Source organism: Aythya fuligula, chromosome 4, assembly GCF_009819795.1.
Source record: "Aythya fuligula isolate bAytFul2 chromosome 4, bAytFul2.pri, whole genome shotgun sequence".
NCBI classification, from domain to species: Eukaryota; Metazoa; Chordata; class Aves; order Anseriformes; family Anatidae; genus Aythya; species Aythya fuligula.
This window is the reverse complement of record NC_045562.1, coordinates 17,982,515-18,002,377: the sequence shown is the minus strand read 5'-3', so window position 1 is coordinate 18,002,377 and position 19,863 is coordinate 17,982,515. Positions and strand designations below refer to the sequence as shown.

Genomic DNA, 19,863 nt, shown 5'->3' with positions numbered 1-19,863 from the left:
GTTATTTTCTAAATTCAGGTTTACCTGTCTAAATGTAGTTTAGCCCAAGAAATAGTATTTTATAGGTTCCTGGTATGCAACTGGATGTGTGGTGGTGGAATGATCACTTAAAATGTACCGTGACAGACCAGTGTCCCTTAAATAATCACACTGCTATTCTTGTTCATATGTAATTCACGTTTTCCTCTATCGGGCTTATAAAACTGGTGAAGTCAAAGCCTAAAGGGTTAAATGTGAGGTGAGCTGTGTTGTAGGCTGGGTAGTTTTTGCATGGCACCAAGTTTTAGAGGCTTCAGAGAGCCTATCCATGTGTGTGAGTGAATCGCTTGATGGAGGATAGCATGTCTAATGTGTGATCAGTCCTTGCAAGAAAAAAAAAGTCTGTCAGTTATTGCAGAGTTATGACCTAATTTTATAATAAAAGTAGGGTGCAGCTTTTTACCTCTGTAGCCCAGCAGCAGTACTTTCCCAGCATGTGGAGCGTCCTCTGCACTCCTCAGCTCAAGGGACAGCCGTAGCAGGAGCTGAAGCTCTCTTGGGAACAGCAGGTATGGATGTGGCGCCAGGTGTATAATGCTTCTGTCACTGCCCCTTGCATTGATTTTGGTCAGTCTTAAAATGAAATGAAAGCTAATATTCTGGGCCACATGAAGCTGTATTTCCAGGGTGCTTGTCGAGATCTGGTTGTGTATTTACTCTTGTGGGACCTGCTTTTATCTTTGCTCTTTTGGGAAGCTGCCAAGTCAGCTAAGTAGACGAACAGGGAGAATTGTTTGTGAGGTTAGTATTTTGAAGTTGAAATAGTGTTTCAGCTATCTGAAAGTGCTGGTGTAGAGGTTTGGCTGTACTGTAGAAGCTATAAAAAGCATTTGGATTTGATCTTAACGCTTCTCCTTGAAACAAGTTGCTTAAAGTTAAAGTAATGGGTTTGCACCTCCTGCATTTTAACGAAGAAATTATGATTCATTGCTAGACTGCAGCATTCCTGAGCAGTCACTGAGGGACTGATGGGACACTTTCTAGGCTGTAGCATCGAGTCCCACTGTTGCCCAGTGGATGCAGAACCCTCCAGAGAAGCGCTGCTGCTCTGTGCTCAAGTGGAGCCCATTCCCTGGAGCTGAGGGCGTCTGCAGAGAGCAGGGCGGCAGGCTGCGCATCTATATCCAGCCCAGATTATGCAGGTCGGACAAATAACCCCATCCTGGCAGTCTTGCAAGCAATTTGTGCCCAGCTTCCCCTTCTCTCTGGTCCTGCCCCCGAGAGGGCCAAGTGGAACCTGAGCTCTCACAAGGCTGCAGGCAGCTGTGGTGAAGCTGCACGTGGGAGTTCGTGCTTTCCAGAGAGCACTGATTGTTGTCCCCCCCTGGCCTAAGAGTTGTGTAAATCAAGCTGTTTTCTCAAAGCAGCTCTACAGAACTGTCACGGCATCTTTGTTTTTGTAGCTTGTCTGCTACAGAGGTAGAGGGCTATGTTCTTGCTCTGCAGGGCCAGTCCCTGTTGGAATTCAGTGTTCTGAGACCAAAAATAAACAAATAAAAAAATGTAAAAAGGAGTAAAATATAAAAACAAACTCAAGCAGCAGAACTGATTTCACTGTGGGAAACAGTTTCCTTTGTAGGAAACATAACATTTTTTGAATATAAAAACAATATGATAGTTTTTTTTTCCTCCCTCTTGAGCCTACAACATTTGGAACAATGGTTGTGAGTCGCTCAGTTAGTCCAGATGTCAGTTATGCAGCAGTGCAGGTGAAATATCAGTGATGTTGTTAGGATTTACATGTATATGGTTTAAGAGAGTATTCAACAATACTTGCTGAAAATCCTCAACAGCTGCTGCACCTTTAGGACTTCCAATCATTAGGTTGGAGCTGTTTCCTATTTGGCTAACAAAATATTATTTCTGTTAACCGATTTGTTGAAGTGTTAGCAGATTTTGTTCCCATGTATGTAATCAGTAGCCTTGAGTATGAAAAAATGCATAGGAACACTTGCTTTTTAATTTGGTAAATAAAATCTTCAGAATTCAGTTCTGCTGTGATGCTGTTGCTGCGCAGTCCTAATTCAGTGATAGGATTTCTTATAAGGGAAGTGGAAACTCTTTCCTGGCTGGCTGTAGCCTTCCTTGACTGAATGACAACTTCTGCGTAGTAGGCATCTTTGAGTCTGCAAAAACTGTGAGCTGATTAAACTTCTGACCTGGTTAACTTGAGAAATCCTAAGCATCTTGACTAATAATCTGCACTGCAAAAGGATATTGTGACAAGGATGCTACTTTTTTGGTCATTAGAGGATGTGTTGACCTGCTTTTTTCAGGTACTTAATTGGGTTACAGATTTGTTGCACAGAATAATCCACTAGAGCTAAATAATACTGCTGGACTTACTGTATCTTACTTCACTACAGATTATGTTGGAGGTATTCCAAATGCTCAGTAAACTAGTTCATATTGTATGTCGGTGTTAAATATAGCCGGTTGCTGAACTGTCTCTTGGTTTAGGCGAAGATCTGAAAGGACACGTGCATGGGAGCAGCTGAGTCTCCCTGTGGCCTCAACAACCTTATTCTAAGGACACAATTTTTTACTTGCCACAATACCAATAATGTCCGTTAAATGTCGTGTAGTACTCACACTAGACCCAGGGGCACAGATGCTTCATAAAACAGTTCAGGAATATGAAAAATTTCAAGTCCACATATAACCTGAGGTAGTTTCAGTGCATGCTGCCTGGCACGTTGTGCTATATTTGTTGGCATCAAAACTTGAGTGCGAAGGCAAATATCTAATGCAGGAGTTATTTCAGTGGTAATGGTTAAAGCCATCTCTGCTCTGACTTGCCACGCATGACTAAGTTGTGGCTCACTGGTAGGAAACAAGAACTGTTTTATTTTCCCCAGAGTTATGACTGGCATTTGAGCCACCACCTTTGTAGCATGGCGTTCTTGCTCTCGCAGAGTGCTTCTGCCATTTTGGTGTTTGCTGCTTTCTGAAGGCCTTGTATTCCTCAGTCAAGAGGAGACAGCAGCAGACAGTCTCTACTTAATCACAGGTTTGTAGACTTAATACTTGGAGGTGATTCTTTTGTTTGGGCCAGCAGCTGCATCCTCCCTCCCCGCTCCCCAGGTTGTAGTGATAATCCAAGGTGCAATAGGTATTCTGGTGCCCTGTGTGCCTGCTTCTGGGTAAATGCACCTCTGCAATGACAGCAATGGAGGAAAGATCAGTTTAGCTGAAATCCAGGCAATAGACAAGGTGAGCATTATTTGTAACTACTATTCAGTCCAAGAACTCAAATGCTGGATCAGGGTTGGTGAGCATCAGGCTTGGCTGGTCCCAGTCCTGTTTGTGCTCTGCAGCTCCATCAGATCTCTCAAAAAGGAGGACTTGAACCTTGACCTTCCCAGGAAGTGTTGTAATAAACAAGCTATTGTCTTGTTTGAGTTTTAGCTCCCTGCTTTCATTTCAAACTGAAAGTCAATCCTTACTTGTACAGGAACTTAGGTTGCTGCTGATAAAAATGCCGATTTTGATAAAGATGGAGGGGCTTGGAGGGGAAACACATTAAAAACCCAAAAAATCATATTGAAAAGTTTGTCACTGTAATTTAACTGGGATGTAATAACTTAATGTCATTTTTACAAGTTTCAAAAGTGACAGGCTGAATAGGGATCTCATGGAAAACCAGGCACAGTCCTTGTTCCTAGTAGTATTTGCTAAGCAGTGCTAGCTAATTGACAGTGTATTGCAGTCATGTACTGCACCCCAGTTTGAAATCCCTGTGCTGCTTGTAGCAATGAATACTGTCTTAACGAAGCTAAGAATGAGTGCCTGATTAAGTCCCAGCAATGGAAAGTCCCAGAATATCCAAGTGAGAGGTTTGCTGGGATTCTGACCTGCATGTTCAAATAGGTGGCTTTGGTTTTGTTTGATCATGCGCTTAATCTCAAATAATAAAATACATTTGCTTACTCGTGCTGCCTTTATAGCTAGGGTTTGTCACCAGCTTGTGTGTGCTTATCTCTTACTTCCGCGAGTTTCACCTGGCCTGGTGCTGTTAAACACCAGGGAAAGGTGTGAATGTGCAGAACTTGCTCGTCAGGCAGTTGTACTTCCAAATACCCCAATGCTAGATCCCAGTTTTAGACTTTTTTTTAAAATGTCTTTAGGTAACTAAGTAAGAGAGGCATTTATTTTACTTTTAAGAAAAGTCACTGGACCAGTCTTCCACTTTTGAATGCAGAGTTCTCCCAAAACATACTTAAATAATCCCCAACTTCTGATTTTTATTTTAAAGGATGCAAAATTCTCTTACCAAGATGCTGTCTAAATCCATTGGAATGGCTGATTCTTCTTGCTTACAAACAACAGCCTGAACTTGGAAATAGAGACAGGAGCCTAACAGAAGTTATGCATTATTTCTGCTTACCATGGCAAGTGTCTCACATTGATTTTGATTTTTCAGATGACTTTGACCAAAGCATAAAGAAGTTGCTTAGCTATAGTGCCAACACTGATGGTATTGTGTGTTCTTAGGCACGTGGTGATAGTATCAGATGAGCACTTCTTGTAATTCATTTCTAGGAGCATGTTGTACTTGTAATGTTATAAATGTTTGGGTAAAGTTGTTCCAGAAGCTTAACATTCTCTTTTCTAGCACAGACCAAGGCTCATCAGGATGGGAAATAACTCAGGTTACACAGGGAACACTTCTCACCTGCCTTCCTGCTCGTAGGAGCACACCCTTGACTTTCAGATCTTCCCGCCGCCCCCCACCCGCTGTGGTACAGAACATGCCAACATAGCTGCTGGGTTGGCATGAGTGCTAGGACTACGTGGCTGAAAGCACCCAGCTCCAGACGGAGCACCAGGAAAAGCCTAATTGCCTTGTGAGAGTACTGCAAGCTGACTTGCGTTCTTGTAGTAATTTGGAAACTTGCAGCTTGACTTATTTATACTAATTGCTATGGTTTTGGCTCTGATTTACCCAGCACTGAACCAGTCACTGTCTGTCCCCCGTTACTTTTACAGTGCACATGCAAACTGCCCTAGCCTTGTAGATTAGTAGAAGCTGCAAAATCTTGCTCTGAACCCTGTTCTGCATGTTGTAGTGTATTTCTCCTGAATCTGGGGCCACTGGCAGCTGGTCTCTTGTCTTTTTAGAATTTGCTTGCCAAGCTCACTTCCCTTGTTTTCCAAAGCAATGCTTTTATTCCCACAAGCTTTTCCATGTATGTTGAGGAAGGGAAATAACTAGAGGCCTGATAAATAAACTCAAAATGAGTTTAGTAGTAGTATTTAGTTCAAAGAGTTCCCTAAGTCCATTAGTTTGTCAGGACCAATGTATTCTTCGGAAAGAATATTCGTGGGAAGGGCAAATATTTTGTCTGCCTATCTGCTACTGACCACTCATAAAGGAAGTAGTGGCTGTGCATAACGTCATTTGCCCTAGTGTAGCAGATGTAAATAAATGTAAAGAACTTCTTGCCTCCAGGAAGCTTGTAAGCCTGATGAATGTATGTTTTGAACATATGAACCCTGCCTGCAGAGCTACAGAATGTAAGTTTTTGAGGAGTAATGTTAATTTATGTTACAAATTGTTATATGCTCTAGTTAAGCCTTAGAAATGTCTCAGTTTCTGTGAAAGACACTTTTAGACTCTAAATGTGGATACGAAGCAGTATTTGAAGCTGATTTAATGGATTGCTGAAGTGAGAATCAGCTTTGAAATAGTTAAATCAGAAGTATATATTTGTATATGTTGTAGTTAATGGTGGACTGAGCAAACAGAACTATCCGTGCATGTACACATTTGAATATGCAACTTAAACTCACTTGTTGATTTTTCTATTTGGTCTCAAAGCTGCTTTTATTTTTCTTGGAGCTTCTTAAGCATTGATTATACCAAGGTTTACTTAGCTGCATCTCTTGTGTTTCAAATGTTGGTGTCTTAGCAATCCATAAGGTAAGCTAAGATGTCATTCTTTAAATTCTTGAGACCTGAGTCTTGCTAGTTGGCATAGTGGAGTTCCCCATTTTCTGTAGTGTAGAAGCTTTTGAGAGAGGTGAGAATGCTCTTTGCACCTGAGCTAATGCAAAAGCAAAATGGAATTTCAACTTCTTGTTGTATGACGAGGTGAGCAAGCTGCATTGTGTGTTATGGGTTTGTCTCCAAACAAGTAGAAACTAGTTTGTGTGTCAAAACAACGGTGAAAGCAAAGCTTGCAAGCGTTTTTCAGAAGTTGATTCTGTGATTGACTTAAATCAATGGAAAAATATTCAGGAGAGGTTCTTGTCCTGCCTCCAGGGACGACTTTTGCGGACGAACTCTTGAACCTGTCTTACGTTTCATAATGGAGGATTAAAATAAGGGTGCTACAATTGTTCATGTGTCTGTGGGGACTGAATAATACTGGGTATGCAAAGGATCTAGACTAGCCATAAGGAACTGGGAGAGTTTACGCAGGAGCTGTCTAGTCCAGCATTTCATCTTCAGTGCCTTTTGTTTTGGAAATCGGGTTGGAGGGAAGCAGAGAGAGGGCTGCTGTCTTATTTTGGTGGCTTGTTTTCCCCCTTCTACGGTCTTTAAGTATCTGTCTCAGACTGAAGGTAAAAAGTTCCATGTAAAGAAAAGGTGGTGGGCTAGACGCAGCTGTGTTTGGTCTGCTGCGAGCACACAACCTCCTGCAGATCTAGAACAGGCTTACCTAGAGTGCTGCTTTTATACTCAAGACTTTGTGGGCCCTGCAAAATGAACTCCAGATGTGTGGAGATGTTCAACACCTGCCTAATTGCCTTGTTTTTCAGCTGGGAAAAGCTGCCGTACGACCTTTGTCAATGAATGAGTCTTCGTCCTGGTTCCCTTGTGGATCCAGTGAACTGTCCCTCACGATTAGACACTGTTACTCTGAGAGAGTCACTTCTGACTGATCTGAATTTCTGCTCCACATCTGCACTGTCTTGCCTAGCTTTCAGCTGTGCTCTGGTCTCATTTCTGGTACTAGGGACTTCTCATATGGACTCATGTTACAGAGCTCATTGGACTGCTTTGGGTGCTTTGTATTTCGCCTCTCAAATCTGTCTCCTTTCTTGGCCTTGTGGTTTCGGTAGGTAGGTACATGTAGTCTCAGTGCTTTTTAGGCGCTTGTCCTTATAGGTGCAAGGGCTTTTCTTTAATCTTGTTTTCTTTTTGCCACATCAGCCTTCCCCCTGCTCTCCCCTAGAGATCTCTTTCCCTTTCTGTAAGGTTTTAGGTGATGATATGCAGCTCTTCTCTACTGTAGAGGAGCCATCCTTGGGATTTTTCCTCCGCTTTGCTAGTCTTGTGTCTTCTTTATTGAAGGTGGAGGCTGTTGCTACATAGGAAATTGCTTTCCAGGGACTCTGAAAGTCCTCTGTGCATCTACCTGTTGGCTACTCCAGTAGTGTTGGGGTGTAACCCTAGAGCTAACTAGGAATCTCCTTGTCTGCTCTTCAGTTCAGCTCGGGTATCTTTGGAAAACTCCATAAAGACCTTGAGTTGCTTCTGCTGTGCATGCTTCCTCAAAATGCAGGGAGAAAGGCCTTCAACACAGTAGAAAAACACTGGGCTTGTTATTGCTCACTACCATCTCATCGAGGGATGAGCCCTGAAGCTCTCTCTTCACTAGGATTCTTAGTGTTGCTGCTATGTTGCTTCTCTGGTATCTGCTCTAAACATATGCTTACACAGCAGCGTTTTGTCATTATTACAGTTTAGATCCCTCTTAATTTTCTATCTTCATGCAAATTTGTACATAAGAACACATGTATATGTGACCATGCTTGGTCAGACTGAAGATTTGCCAAACTCTGTCCTGCCCCCAGCAGTAACCAGTGCTAAATGCTGAGTGTAAGAACAGGCTAAGTGCACAGCAATTCTTCCCTGGAGTTCTCCAAGCTGCTTGCAACTTGTGACCGAGAGGTTCTTCAGTCAGTCTGGTGCTCAGTTTGGGCAGATTTTTCTCTCTAGAATCTTATTTTGAGCCTATGTAAGCTTTTGGCTTCCAAACACTACATGCTTTATGAGGAATTGTGCCCTGTTGTTAGGTACTTGCTTTTGGAAGAAGGAAAAATGAGCAGGCATTTGAACATCTGGTGTCTCAGCAGGAAGATGGTATCTGGACAGCTAAACCTTTCTTGTTGTTCCTTTGCTTGTATAGAAGCTGAGAATCTAGGAAAGCAGCCCTAAAATCACACTTGATTGCAGAGGACCAAAAAGTTCAAAAGTTGCTTTACACCCACGGGAGGAGAAATGGCTGGAGAAATGAAACTTTTATGGTTATCGTCATTGCAAAAGCCTAACTTCCTAAAGGAAGTTGGTCAAAATGCCTGCACTTGAATCGTCACAAGTAATAAGAATGTATAATGTCTTTAAAGTTCTGGTTTGTCTAATAGTTTTTTATTTCTTTTTAATTCTAGAACTCTTGAATCCTCTTGGAAAGTATGAAAACGGAACTGCTTTTTAAATATCTTTTAGGATAGTTGACATGATCCAGGGAAAAGCTTTTTTTTTTTCTGCGATATTCAGTAGAGTCTGCATTCTCTGGGATCTTAAATAAGCATAAAATGAAAATAGTTTAAAATTTATCCTTCAAAATGAATATTGAAAAGTCAGATGACAAAGCAAAGAATGGCTTGAAGTCTTCCTTACTTATAAGGGATGAAAATGGAAATAATTATGCATGTGACAAAGCTACACCTTCCTCAAACAATTGTGCCACCAAATTGCATGGTAATTCAACTGACCAAAATATAGCGACTAAGCATGAAGATGATACTGTTCTTGAAGATAAGAGTGACTTTGGAAGTATTATTTTAAAACAGCAGCATATTGACACACATCATCTACAGATGATGCCTGGTAAATATAACTGCACGGGAGGTCTCTTGGGAGATACAGATGCTGCATGCAAGTCTTCTGTGACCGGGCAGACCTGTGTGTATCCTTTGAACTGTGACTTGAAAGAAATGGCAAACTTCCTGAAAGATAATGTGGCTGTGGCAGAAATGCAAGATCAGAGTCTTGAACAATGGGTGCCTTACAGTCAGTCCGACTCAAACTGTGCATTACCTCTTCCTGCTTCAGAGCAGAACGTGATAAAAGACAGGGTACGCTGCCACCTGAGCACATTGGATGTTACTAGCGTTATAGGTGGAACTGTGGAAACTGATCAAAATGATGATGTGCATCTGAGTGAACACTCTTCTGATGAAGTATTTACAAGAGTGAAACTTGGTGCAATCAGCTCAGAAAAAATCCCGAATTTCTCCTTTACGATAGTGGCTTCAGGAAGCCCAGATGTCTATTCTGAACTTGAAGTACCTTGTCCTGCCTCTGCAGTTGTTGAACACTATTTAGAAAACACTAACAATGTTGATAAAGCACCACAGGAAGCAGAAGCACCATCTGGAAAACTAGCTGCTGGATGTATAGATGCTTGCATGCAAGATCCATGTGTTAATACATATGAAGATCAGCAAGCAAAATCCTCGCAGAATACTGCTGGCTGTGATGAAATTGGGAATTCCACTGCTGAAACATGCAAGGATGGTCCTGTAAATAAGGAGCACCTTTTACCAGTAGATAACGGTGATGGAGAACAAGCATCAAAGAAAAACAGTGAACCCTTAACCAAAGAACAAAGCATCTCTGGAAATGCTGCTTTTCAAGATATGCACAACACCCCTTTTGTGTCTGAAACAACGCCTTGCAGCGTACCAAAACTAAAGAGGGCTGCTTTGCCTGAGCTGAAATGTGAAGCAACTTTTGTGGTCTTCAGTCCTTTGGCTGATGAAAGAGATTCTGCTCTATTTACTTCAACTCCTAAGGAGAAATCAAAAAATACAACTTTTTCTGTTCCAGCTGTGGCAGAACATGGAGACAAGTCTACTAAACTGCAACCAAATGAGGTGTTCATAGGAGTACAAAACAGAAGTCCTTTGCTTAAAGCTAATTCAGGTCAAATTACGGGAAAAACATCGGGCAGGTCTCCTGTTGCATCAACAATAACCAAAGCAAGGAAGTCTGAGATTGTTAGTTTTCCCAAACCTAATTTCAAGAATGTCAAGCCAAAGGTTATGTCTAGGCCTGTGCTGCAGCCAAGAGAAGCTGCACCCTTAAAAAGGTCTCCTCAGTCCCCCCAGCTGTCAGCCACCTCCTCATCCTCACTAGCTGCTTCCCCAAGGCAATTGTCCCCTTCTGTAAAAGTCCTGAAAAGGAAAATAGATCTAGCTAAAGATACTAAAGTGGAATTGCCTGTGAATAAGCCCCATAAGCTACATCTTAACAAACACCTCTTTGCTAGCCAAGTCGTACACGCCACAACACATCCCCGAAACGCTTCCCACAGGGCTTCAAAGACACCTGTGTTGAAGCAGAACCCGGAAGACATTGGCAAGGCAGGCGCTACCGCTTCAGCATGCTCCTCGCTCTCTGCCGCGCTTCCAACATGCATAGAGGGCTCCAAGGAGATGCGGAGCGATAAAATGGAAAGTTCAAACTTGTTAATGCAGCCCTCTGCTGAAAACATCCACCCGATGGGAGGTGAAAAGGAGCAAAACGACAACATGGGAATTCTTCCAGAAGCACCGTTGTTGAAAGATGTGGCAAATGAAACATTTGACCTGTGCTCTGTTCCTGTGGTAAGCTTTTAAAATTCAATTATTTGATGATATGTTTTGTACGTTTGGAAAAAAAAAAAAAAAAAAAAAAGAAGGGGAGGTCTGCATTGCACAGTGCTGAATGGGAACTGAGGGATGGGTTTTGTGTCTGCAACAGGAGTTGTAACATTGATTTCTGGGCTGAAATACCTTCCTGCTAAAAGGAGAGAAGAAATACAAATTTTTACAAACTGCTGAACTTCTATCTAAACAGTAAGCTCTTGACTATTAAGTGGCTTACTTTAAGTGCTTTTTAGTGTCTGTAGCCTTCGTCTTCTTCCATAGTATAAAAAGCTTTACATGAAGTCTCAGTAATGCAAAGCTGTCAGTAAGATTTCTAGTAAAAGCACACATCTAAATTACAGTCTAGCTAGTAAAATCACGTAGTGTTACTTGTTAAGATTTCTACAAATATAACTTCTAATATAACTTTTATCAAGATAATTTTAGTGGTACTGTAATTTTAGGTAGATCTTAGAGATAAATTACTGTTTGCAGTAATATTTTTTCTTTCAAAGCATATTTTAATTCTAAAACATACTTCTAAAATTTACGCATAGAAATGTCTGTATATATTAACAACATCATGTAACACAAAACCCCACGACCAACAATTTGGTGAAGCATTTTTAACTTCTTAATTTCACTGTCTGATTTGAATAATTTGGGAGTTCGTTTATTTGAGTAATAATGGGACTCATTAGAATAGTTGGAGTAGCCTGGATCCACTCTTCATGCAGAAGGTGGATGCCTTTTTTCGGGCAGTCGGCCAACTGGAAGGTGCGAACTTCCTGGCCGGAAGGTATGTGTGCACGACGGGTTGGGAAACATTTTCAGGCAAGTCAGCTACCTGTCAGGAGCAATGTGCTGCTTTCAAATACCTTGGAAAGAGGTTTCAAAGAAAAGGAATTGTAGGAAAGAAAGGAAGAGCTTTGGGGTTGGGTTGGCAAAAATCTCTTTACTCAATGTAATGTAGGAAGGGTATGGTACAGTTAATGATATATAAGAATTCTGTATAAAAGGTAGAGGTAGGAGAAAACAACCTATAAACCAGTTGTTTTAAACTTGTCCTGAATTGATAGTTTTTGGCACCTGAATGTGAAAGGGTTTACATGTTCCTCTGCCCAGACTTAAGATCTAGGCCAAGAAACCTGTGACAGTGGCTGGGAAGTTTTGGGTTGTACGTGACAACTAACATTTTAGTGCATTAACTTGTGTAGATACTTGGTAAAGAGTTTGTCTTGAGATTAGGTACAGTTATACAGTCAAATGGCTCAATTAAAGTTAGGAGGGGCAAGGAAGGAAGAAAGTGACATTAAATAGCCTCTGTAACCGCTTTAACATGTTGGTCATTATCAGTGACTATCTTCAAACTTGTAGTTTTGTGTCACTGGAAGCCATTTAAGAGAGTCATTGAAGTTCTGAAGTATAGGTGATGTTGTTGACTGCTTCTTTGGTGGACCGTGTAGCAGCAAACAGCTAAGCACGCCCCTTACCTGTGGGGTCAGTTTTTCATTACAGATGTTAGAAAGGGAAACAGCTTCTCATAGTGGTCATGTTTTGTGTTTTTTGTTGTTGTTGTTGTTGTTTTTTTTTTTTTTTTTTTTTTTTTTTTTTTTTTTTTTTGGTTTGTTTGTTTTAAAACAGATGTCTTCTGCGAAAGATGGGACAGCAGAAGGGAAAAATACACCAAAGAAAGTCCCAGTCATGCCACGAGCTGTATCAGCATCCAAGGTTAAAATGGTGCCCTCCGTGTTGAAGAGAGGAAGTGAAAACAAAAATACCTGCACAGTTAAAGCACCTTCTCAGAAAGGAACTGTTCTATCATCAAGCTCTGGTAAGACAATTTTTGACTGGAATGCTACCACTCTGACAGTTTCTTAAAGTTAAGACATTACATGCAATCTTTGTTTTGTTTTTGTGTTGGAATGGATCTGCTTTTTTGGTGTTAAATGTGATTCTATCTAAATTGCTGCTTTGAGGCTTAAAAGAAAGGTAGGTTCTACCTAATCATCTTAAAATCTCATCTTTTAAGGAGTGTGTTTAGGGGTGTGTGGTTCTATTAGAAGAAACAGTATTTAAACATTATTTGTAGTTTGTTTATATACCAAAACTTAGTGGACGTACAACTGAAATTCCTCAAAAGCTATGAAAGTGAAAAGGAGATAATATAGAGCTCAGGCACAAAGCTTTTACAATAAGCAACTGTATGCTATTCCAAGGGGAAGGAGCCCTATTTCAGGATGTAACATTTACCAAAATTAGGTTGGACAAAGTATCTGTACAGTTTCTAGGAAGGGTAGAACGTGATTAGCAGCTCAAACAGTAGTCTCCAATTAAGCTCAGACTGATTTATACTGAGGTGGGAAAAAATCTCAAAATTACTCTGTAGGCTGCTGTTCAGATCTGGTGACTGCAAACTACATTCTGTAATTGCACTGTAGAGATTCAGAAATGCTCTTGTAAATTATGTGCTTTTTAAAAAAAACAAGTGTGGCAATATATCTAATTGCAAAGGTAGCCTGGCTATAAATGACTACACTACAAGACACTGTAATTTGAAAAGTGTGCACACCCAGTTATACCCAGCAAAACCTGTTTTTTACCCACCCAATCCAAGATTATACAAGAGTCCAAAATACTCCCCTTAATTACATACAGGTGGTGAAATATGATAAAATCTATCGTACTTTATGGGATAAGTCTCTCAAACAAAGTGGATTTAGTTCATTCTCTGATTTAAGCCTTGCTGATGTGAAGGATTTGCTTAGTGAGCTAGGTACCTGTAAGTCACCGAGTTTTTGGAAGACTTGTGGCCACTCTTAGAATCTCAGTTTATAGTTCTATCTGTAACCATAGTATTAGAAGAAATGAGATGGGTATAGGTATATTTTTGTCCCTTAGGTTGTTAATCCAGAGCAGCTTTATGACACCATTGCTGTACATGTAAATATGTGAAGAACGGCTGGTTTTAAGTATGACTTCTGCTTCTGAAAGTACACCTGTTTATTTTTTAATGAAGGGGGGACTTGTGCTATTGGTAATGAAAACTTTTTCTCCCCGAGTTTCATTAGCTAAAGAATGTCTCTCTGTAGCTCACTGTATCTTAGAATTGCAGTATTCAGTAGAGTACCTTCCAAGTTTTTCCTGTTGGAAACTGTCTCATTAAGATGAAAGCATTAAGCAGCACTACAATATTTCAGACTTGTGCATTATGATCAGAAAAGACTGGAACCTCAGTGTCACTCATGAGGGTAATTTTTCTTTGATATTCTTTCCTATCCCCCTGCCAATGCTCACAGCTCATAGCACGTATCGTCCTTAATTTTGCTCATGCTGTGTTTTGGTGCTGCAAAGTTGGATTTGATGCATTAAATTGTATCAGGTTAACTTGCCATGTCAAGGAAACTTCCCTTGTCAAATTCTTAACTGTTTTTTCTTGCTTTCTGGTAAACATGGTACTGGTAGAAATCAAATGAGGCAAGCAGCGGTGGGGGAAGTATGGATGAGGAGAGGAAAGAGTTGCTTGGTTTTGCTATCAAAGCTCTGCTGTGTTACCAGGCCTTTCAGGTGATCAGGCCTTTCAAGATACCTTTCAGGTGAAACCCTGCCCACAGATGTGTACCTCCATTCATTTTTTAATTTTTTTTGAGGTAAAACCATACAGACACTTACTGTGGCCAAGAGGTAGCTTGTAAATGAAACAATTCCCTGTTAGTTTAGCTTGATGTAGGGAACAACGATTTATCCAAGTTCAAGCTATTTGAACACCCCAGTATTAAACTTGTACCTTGGTAATATTTCAGCAGCACAGATAAATAGCTTTGCAGTTGTTTGCTGTCAGGCTTTCTTCAGGCTATAGCCAGGCTAGCTAAATCCAGGATGGAAAGGACTTCTGGAGGTCACCTAGCACAGCTTCCACTGCCTGTAACTGGATCGGCACTGCATTCAGACAAGGTTGTTCTGGAGTTTGTCAAGTTGAGTCTTAAATGTATGAATCCTAGCAACTTGGTTCAGCTAATTCTTAACCAGTTGCTGGGTGTATTTGGATAGCAGGGCAGGAAAATGTGCTCTGTAGTGAGTCCATGGAATGCTTTGAACAAGAGAAGTGATGGTGTAGCTCACCTGTATCTCACATGTCATCTTACGTTTATGGTGGGGGAGAGTAGCAGTCAGTCTGTCCAAAATGTATTTGTGTGTATTATTCTCAGAATAATAAAGAGCTTGTGAGCGATAGATTGTCATTTTGACTGGGAAGCAGGAAACTCCCCTACTACCAAGAAATAAAAGAAAAAAATGCCACCTGTAATATGCCAATTATAAGATCCTCCTTACTTGGCAGGAGTTGACATTTTAGTATTTTTTTCCACTTGTGAATAAAATGAACCTTTTGGAGGTAGCATAGTAAACCAGTAGGAAACATGTTCTAGAGAAATTCCCTGATCCTTTCCCGGACAGGAGACAGAGGGGAAAACTCATGTTCCAAGCATTATATATTTTGGGGGTTATTTGAAGAGCACATTAAGCTAGAAATAATTTTAATGACATTTTCCAAAATGGTTGATGACTACTGTTCACCCATATTAGTGCATCTTGACCAGAATTTTAAATCTTTGATGAATTAGAAATTGGTTCTTGTTTCTGTTGGTAAAAACACATACAAAGATTGAAGACACAGAATGAAGTGTTGGAGTCCCTTGGTTCTTACTGGAGGGCGTGGGTAATTTCGGAGCCTTCATTTAGGACTTTAAATCAGCCAGAAATGAAAGCAACTATTGTTTTCATTCCCAGCAAAAGCACACAGCCTTCTAATTGGATATCCATAACCACCACAGTGGTAGAGTAATATCCCACTAATAGTCAGGGTAGTAGGGTTTGGGAAAAGTTAGGTCTGTCTTTGACTTGAAGAGAGGTCTGGGGAGACTGGAGAAGCCAAGGAGCTTTGGTGTCCCATGGAAGGTCACTTCAAATTGTACTGCCAGCTGCTGTGAGCAAATGCATGTGAAGCACTGTGACAGTCTGAGTTCTAGACCTAAAGCATAAGTGTCTAGCACTGCATTTTATTCTCTTAGTGCTGACTACATCGACCAGTAAGTTTGTAAAGGAATGGAGCTTTACCTGCACATATTCTGATTTTCTTCACCTGTATTTCTTCCTTGTAATTATAACATGGCTTTCAATTATTTCCCATTGTATGAAACCTTACGTTGTTGTTGATGTCTTAGCTATGAGAGCTTTGTCATGCCTTATGCATAATTGGAACTATCTGGGGATATCAGAAGTATTTTTCCATTTACTGTTAGACTTCCATTCCAGAAATGAATGAAAGATGTGTAAATCACCGTTGTAACCAAATTCTTTTGTCTACTTTTCTAAAGTGTAGGTTGTGATCTGACATTTATTTCTGATGCTTTAGGTACTGTTTTTTCTCTGATTTTATGTCAGTTCTGATTAGCAGAACTATTGTCCTGTTGTTTAGTTATCTTTTGCATGGATGTAATCCAGTGCTACTGCTTCTTCCTCTCTTGCTGCTTCTCTTTCTCCTCTTGCTTTTCATAGCATTTAACTAGCATAATGAAAGCTTGGGTAAAGAGAAGCTCAACATTGTGAATTCTATTTTTCCTTGAAGATCTTGGACAAATGAGTCCTTCTGAAAAGTTGGTCATCCTGAAAGATTTTCTGAAGTGCTGCAAGTAGAGAAAATAATTCCCCGTGTGCTATAGCAAAAGTACTTAAGTCGCATTAAACCACAGAAAGTTTTAGTGATACTTTGAAATACTGATTTGCTTGTTACTTTATAATTACTAAATTCCTTCTATTGAATTTTTGGCTTGATCTTACACTTAGATGTGTAATTCAGAGAAGCTTCCAAGTTAAAACTAGAACAGGCTATAACACATTAAGACTGCTGCCATTTATTGCACAAAGCAGAGCTTTTCAGATAGAAAATTGAAACCAAATGGCTTCAGTGGTTTTTTATGCAGCTGGCAACATGGATATGAACTTGGTAATTCAGAACTTTTTGGTATAGCCTTTCACAATACTAGCGAGGCAGAACCAAAACAACTTAGTTTCAGAAAGCATTCCCGCAGTCCCTGAATTTCTTTTCTGACACTGAACCAGGAAATAAACCAAACATAGTTACTGCAAATTACTTTTCAGCTTTATCATTCCTGCTATCTACCATCTGACTTGAAGTTGTATTGACATGCCTCCAAGGGGAAACAAAATATTTTAAAAAGCAAACATAACTTCCAGGTTCTCTGCCCTGAAACCCTTGGGACTTTCTCAAAATGCTGGTACTGGGGAGTTAACTTGTAAAGGTATCCATATACTTTCCATGAGTAAATCTGCAAATAACATTTAAGATGTGGCTACAGCCACTCTTTCTTTATGCTTCCCTCCATCCTCCCGCCTCCAAACAGTCAGCCTCTTTTTATGGATCTTAAAAGCAGGTTCCCTGTACACTAGCTTGAACAAGATCATCATTTATCCAGTTTAATTGGTCCCTTCTTCTTTCTTTAATATGTGTGGTGCTCCATTATGGTAATTAAAGTCTGTGTAAAATGAACTTAAAACTCCCATATCCTCCTTTGAAAGTGTGGGAAGGGGGAAACTAATACATGGGTTTCTGTGGAGTATAAGATGTGTCTGTAGTATCACGTGAAGCTTGCCTCTGTCTGAGCTCAGTGTTATCCAGCCAGAGCCTGCTAACAGAGGGGACCTTGGGGAATCCTTGCTGCTGGAAGGACAATGCCGTGACATGTCCATGGGGAGAAACTTGGTTTGTCTATAGCAGGCTTCTAAATGACATGACCTGCCTTGTGTTTTTTCACAAACTGAGCAGGTGACTTCTCAGAGCCATTCTGCTTGTTCCTTTTCTTTGAGCTTACTCTTCTGTAAGTGATGTGGGGAAGAAGGTATCTGGTTTGATAGAGAAATCTTGTCTATAATAATAGTCTTTGGTCATCTTCGCCCAGAGAGTCCTGCTGCATGGTGACTACATCTCATTAACCAGCTATCTTCTAATTTTCAGTATAAAGTGGCTGAAAACTTTAATGGACTTGAAGGGACCTTTTCCAGCTGATCAATGCATGAGAGGTTAGGAAGCAGCATTAGTTGTGAGGGCTTAGAAGGTAATACCTGCAAGATTCCTGCCTTTTGTAATCCCATTGCTTGAGATGGGCTTTTCTACTGTTTCCTTTCCACTTTGCCCTCCATTCCTGATCATCCTCAACAGGAATGGTTTGCTGGAAGCTGCCCAATGCAGCGTATATCCTCACACCAGTATTGATCTCTAAGCCTCTGCTGCAAGTGTTGGTTGTTCATGTACAGAATGGTTGGTTCTCATTTTGAGGCCCAAAAAGAGACGTAAAATGATGTAATCTGAAGTACACACAATCGATTTCCTTTAGTTTTGACTATGTACACTAGTGGAAAAGCTTGCTATAATTTCTGTATTTATTTCATTTCCTTATATTTCATGAACAAGGTGCTCTCTTACTGTGCAGTAAATGTTATTAATACTTTATAAGCCTTATATAGGATTCAGCATAAAAACACCCATTTTGTTATTTCCTAGTTTTAAGTCAAATGGTTTATGAGAAATGAGCAGAAACAGAAGGTTTTTTTGGCTTTGAAGTAATGTGGGACCCGTTACAACAAATAACTTAAAAACAAGTTGACTGATTTATTTCTGGCTTAGTAGTCCTAGAGATGGTGCTTTGAGGTTTGTTTGTTTTGGGGAGCAGGAGAAGAAGTGATGGCAAATTTTGAGGATAAACTTAAACGATCTTTATTCCAAAGATTGATATTTCCAGTATTCTGTTGAATGCATTACACATCTGTTAACTTCAAGATTCAAAAGGGAGCATTTCTTCTTGTCAGCTTTGTTTCTGGTGCCAGAGTGACCATACATAAGGAGTTAAGTTTTCACATAAGTTCCCAGGCTTTTTACACATAACTTGTGACTAGCCACGTTGGGATTTTAATGAGTTATACCTGTAGCGAGAAACATGATCATACCTGCAGAGACTGATACTACCAGTCCACATGTGAAGGCTGTCAGAAATATGTATGTATCTATAAGAATATTCTCCTCTAGGAGTAAGGTGTGCACCAGTTCCCTGCAGGGGAATTTCTAGGTACCTAGTCATTTACTTGCAAGGACATGCTGAGGTGTCTTCAAATAATTCTTCACCTTTACTGGTTAGTTCTGAATTCTCTCTGGGTGGGGTAAAGGAGGAAAGAAACAGAAATCCTTGTCATCCTGAAGAAAATTGTATTTACATTTTGCTGCAGTGAGGTTCGTTCTCATGCAAGGTATGTTCTATGTAATTCCTGCAATAGAAAATTTAAAATATTTATAAATAATGTAGATTTTTTTTTTTTAATTTTAAATTATCAACAAATGTTTGGTGCATAACACTAAGGGGTTTATAATACAGACAGAAGGAAAATAATGAAAAGCATGATTGGTTGTGGTTGGTGGCTTTCTTTTGGCTCAGATTTCTTCATATTATATTGCTTTGACTCTTCCCTGTGCCCATTACTACTAAACAGATGAAAATTTCCAAAAACTGCTAGTTGTTTGTTTTTTGCTTAAATTGGGATGCAAACAACTTACGGCAGTCTCCTGGTACAGCTGAAATGGGCAAGTCTTGCCACCACCATACAGTTGCCTTTGGAAGCTGGCATAAAATGAACTGTTTGGAGGCTGGTTTTGCCTGTGGTTATAAGAGATGACAGTGCAACTGCATGGATATGGTCTTTAGTGGGTCTTCTCTAGTTTAGTCTATAAAAATAAAACCTAAAAAAAACTAAAATTGAGTGAGTATAGCAGGTAGTGAGATGGCAAACAATTCTGAAGTTGTGAAGTGCTTGAGAGGGTGAAAAGGATTGGTTTTATTATCAGTTAACAACAGCAAAATGCTTTACAGCACTAAGGATTGCTTTTCAGTTTCACTCTGAGATTTTTGGGCTGCAAGGGGAGAAACATGTGAATACCCATGTGACTGCTGGCAGCCCAGTTTTGGTTTTGGCACAAACTTGTTTCTGGCTCATTGGTATCTGTGCCAAAAAGGAGCACATTCCTGGTGATTAGCAATGGAGGGAACAACACTGTGGGAGTCTACATCAGATAGGGAAGTGGGTCTTGCCTTAATGTGTGAACTGTTCTCTGATCAG

The 19,863-nt window shown here is 40.3% G+C and overlaps 1 protein-coding gene across 1 annotated transcript in view; it reads left to right on the top strand.

The window, feature by feature from the left end:
- Positions 1-19,863, top strand: part of MTUS1 (microtubule associated scaffold protein 1) — a 113,077-nt gene that overhangs the window by 18,118 nt on the left and 75,096 nt on the right. The window contains exons 2-3 of the mRNA XM_032187037.1: positions 8,437-10,659; positions 12,325-12,514. Of these exons, the coding sequence (XP_032042928.1) occupies positions 8,614-10,659; positions 12,325-12,514 (2,236 nt within the window). The 5' untranslated portion in view covers positions 8,437-8,613. The remainder of the gene's footprint in view (positions 1-8,436; positions 10,660-12,324; positions 12,515-19,863) is intronic.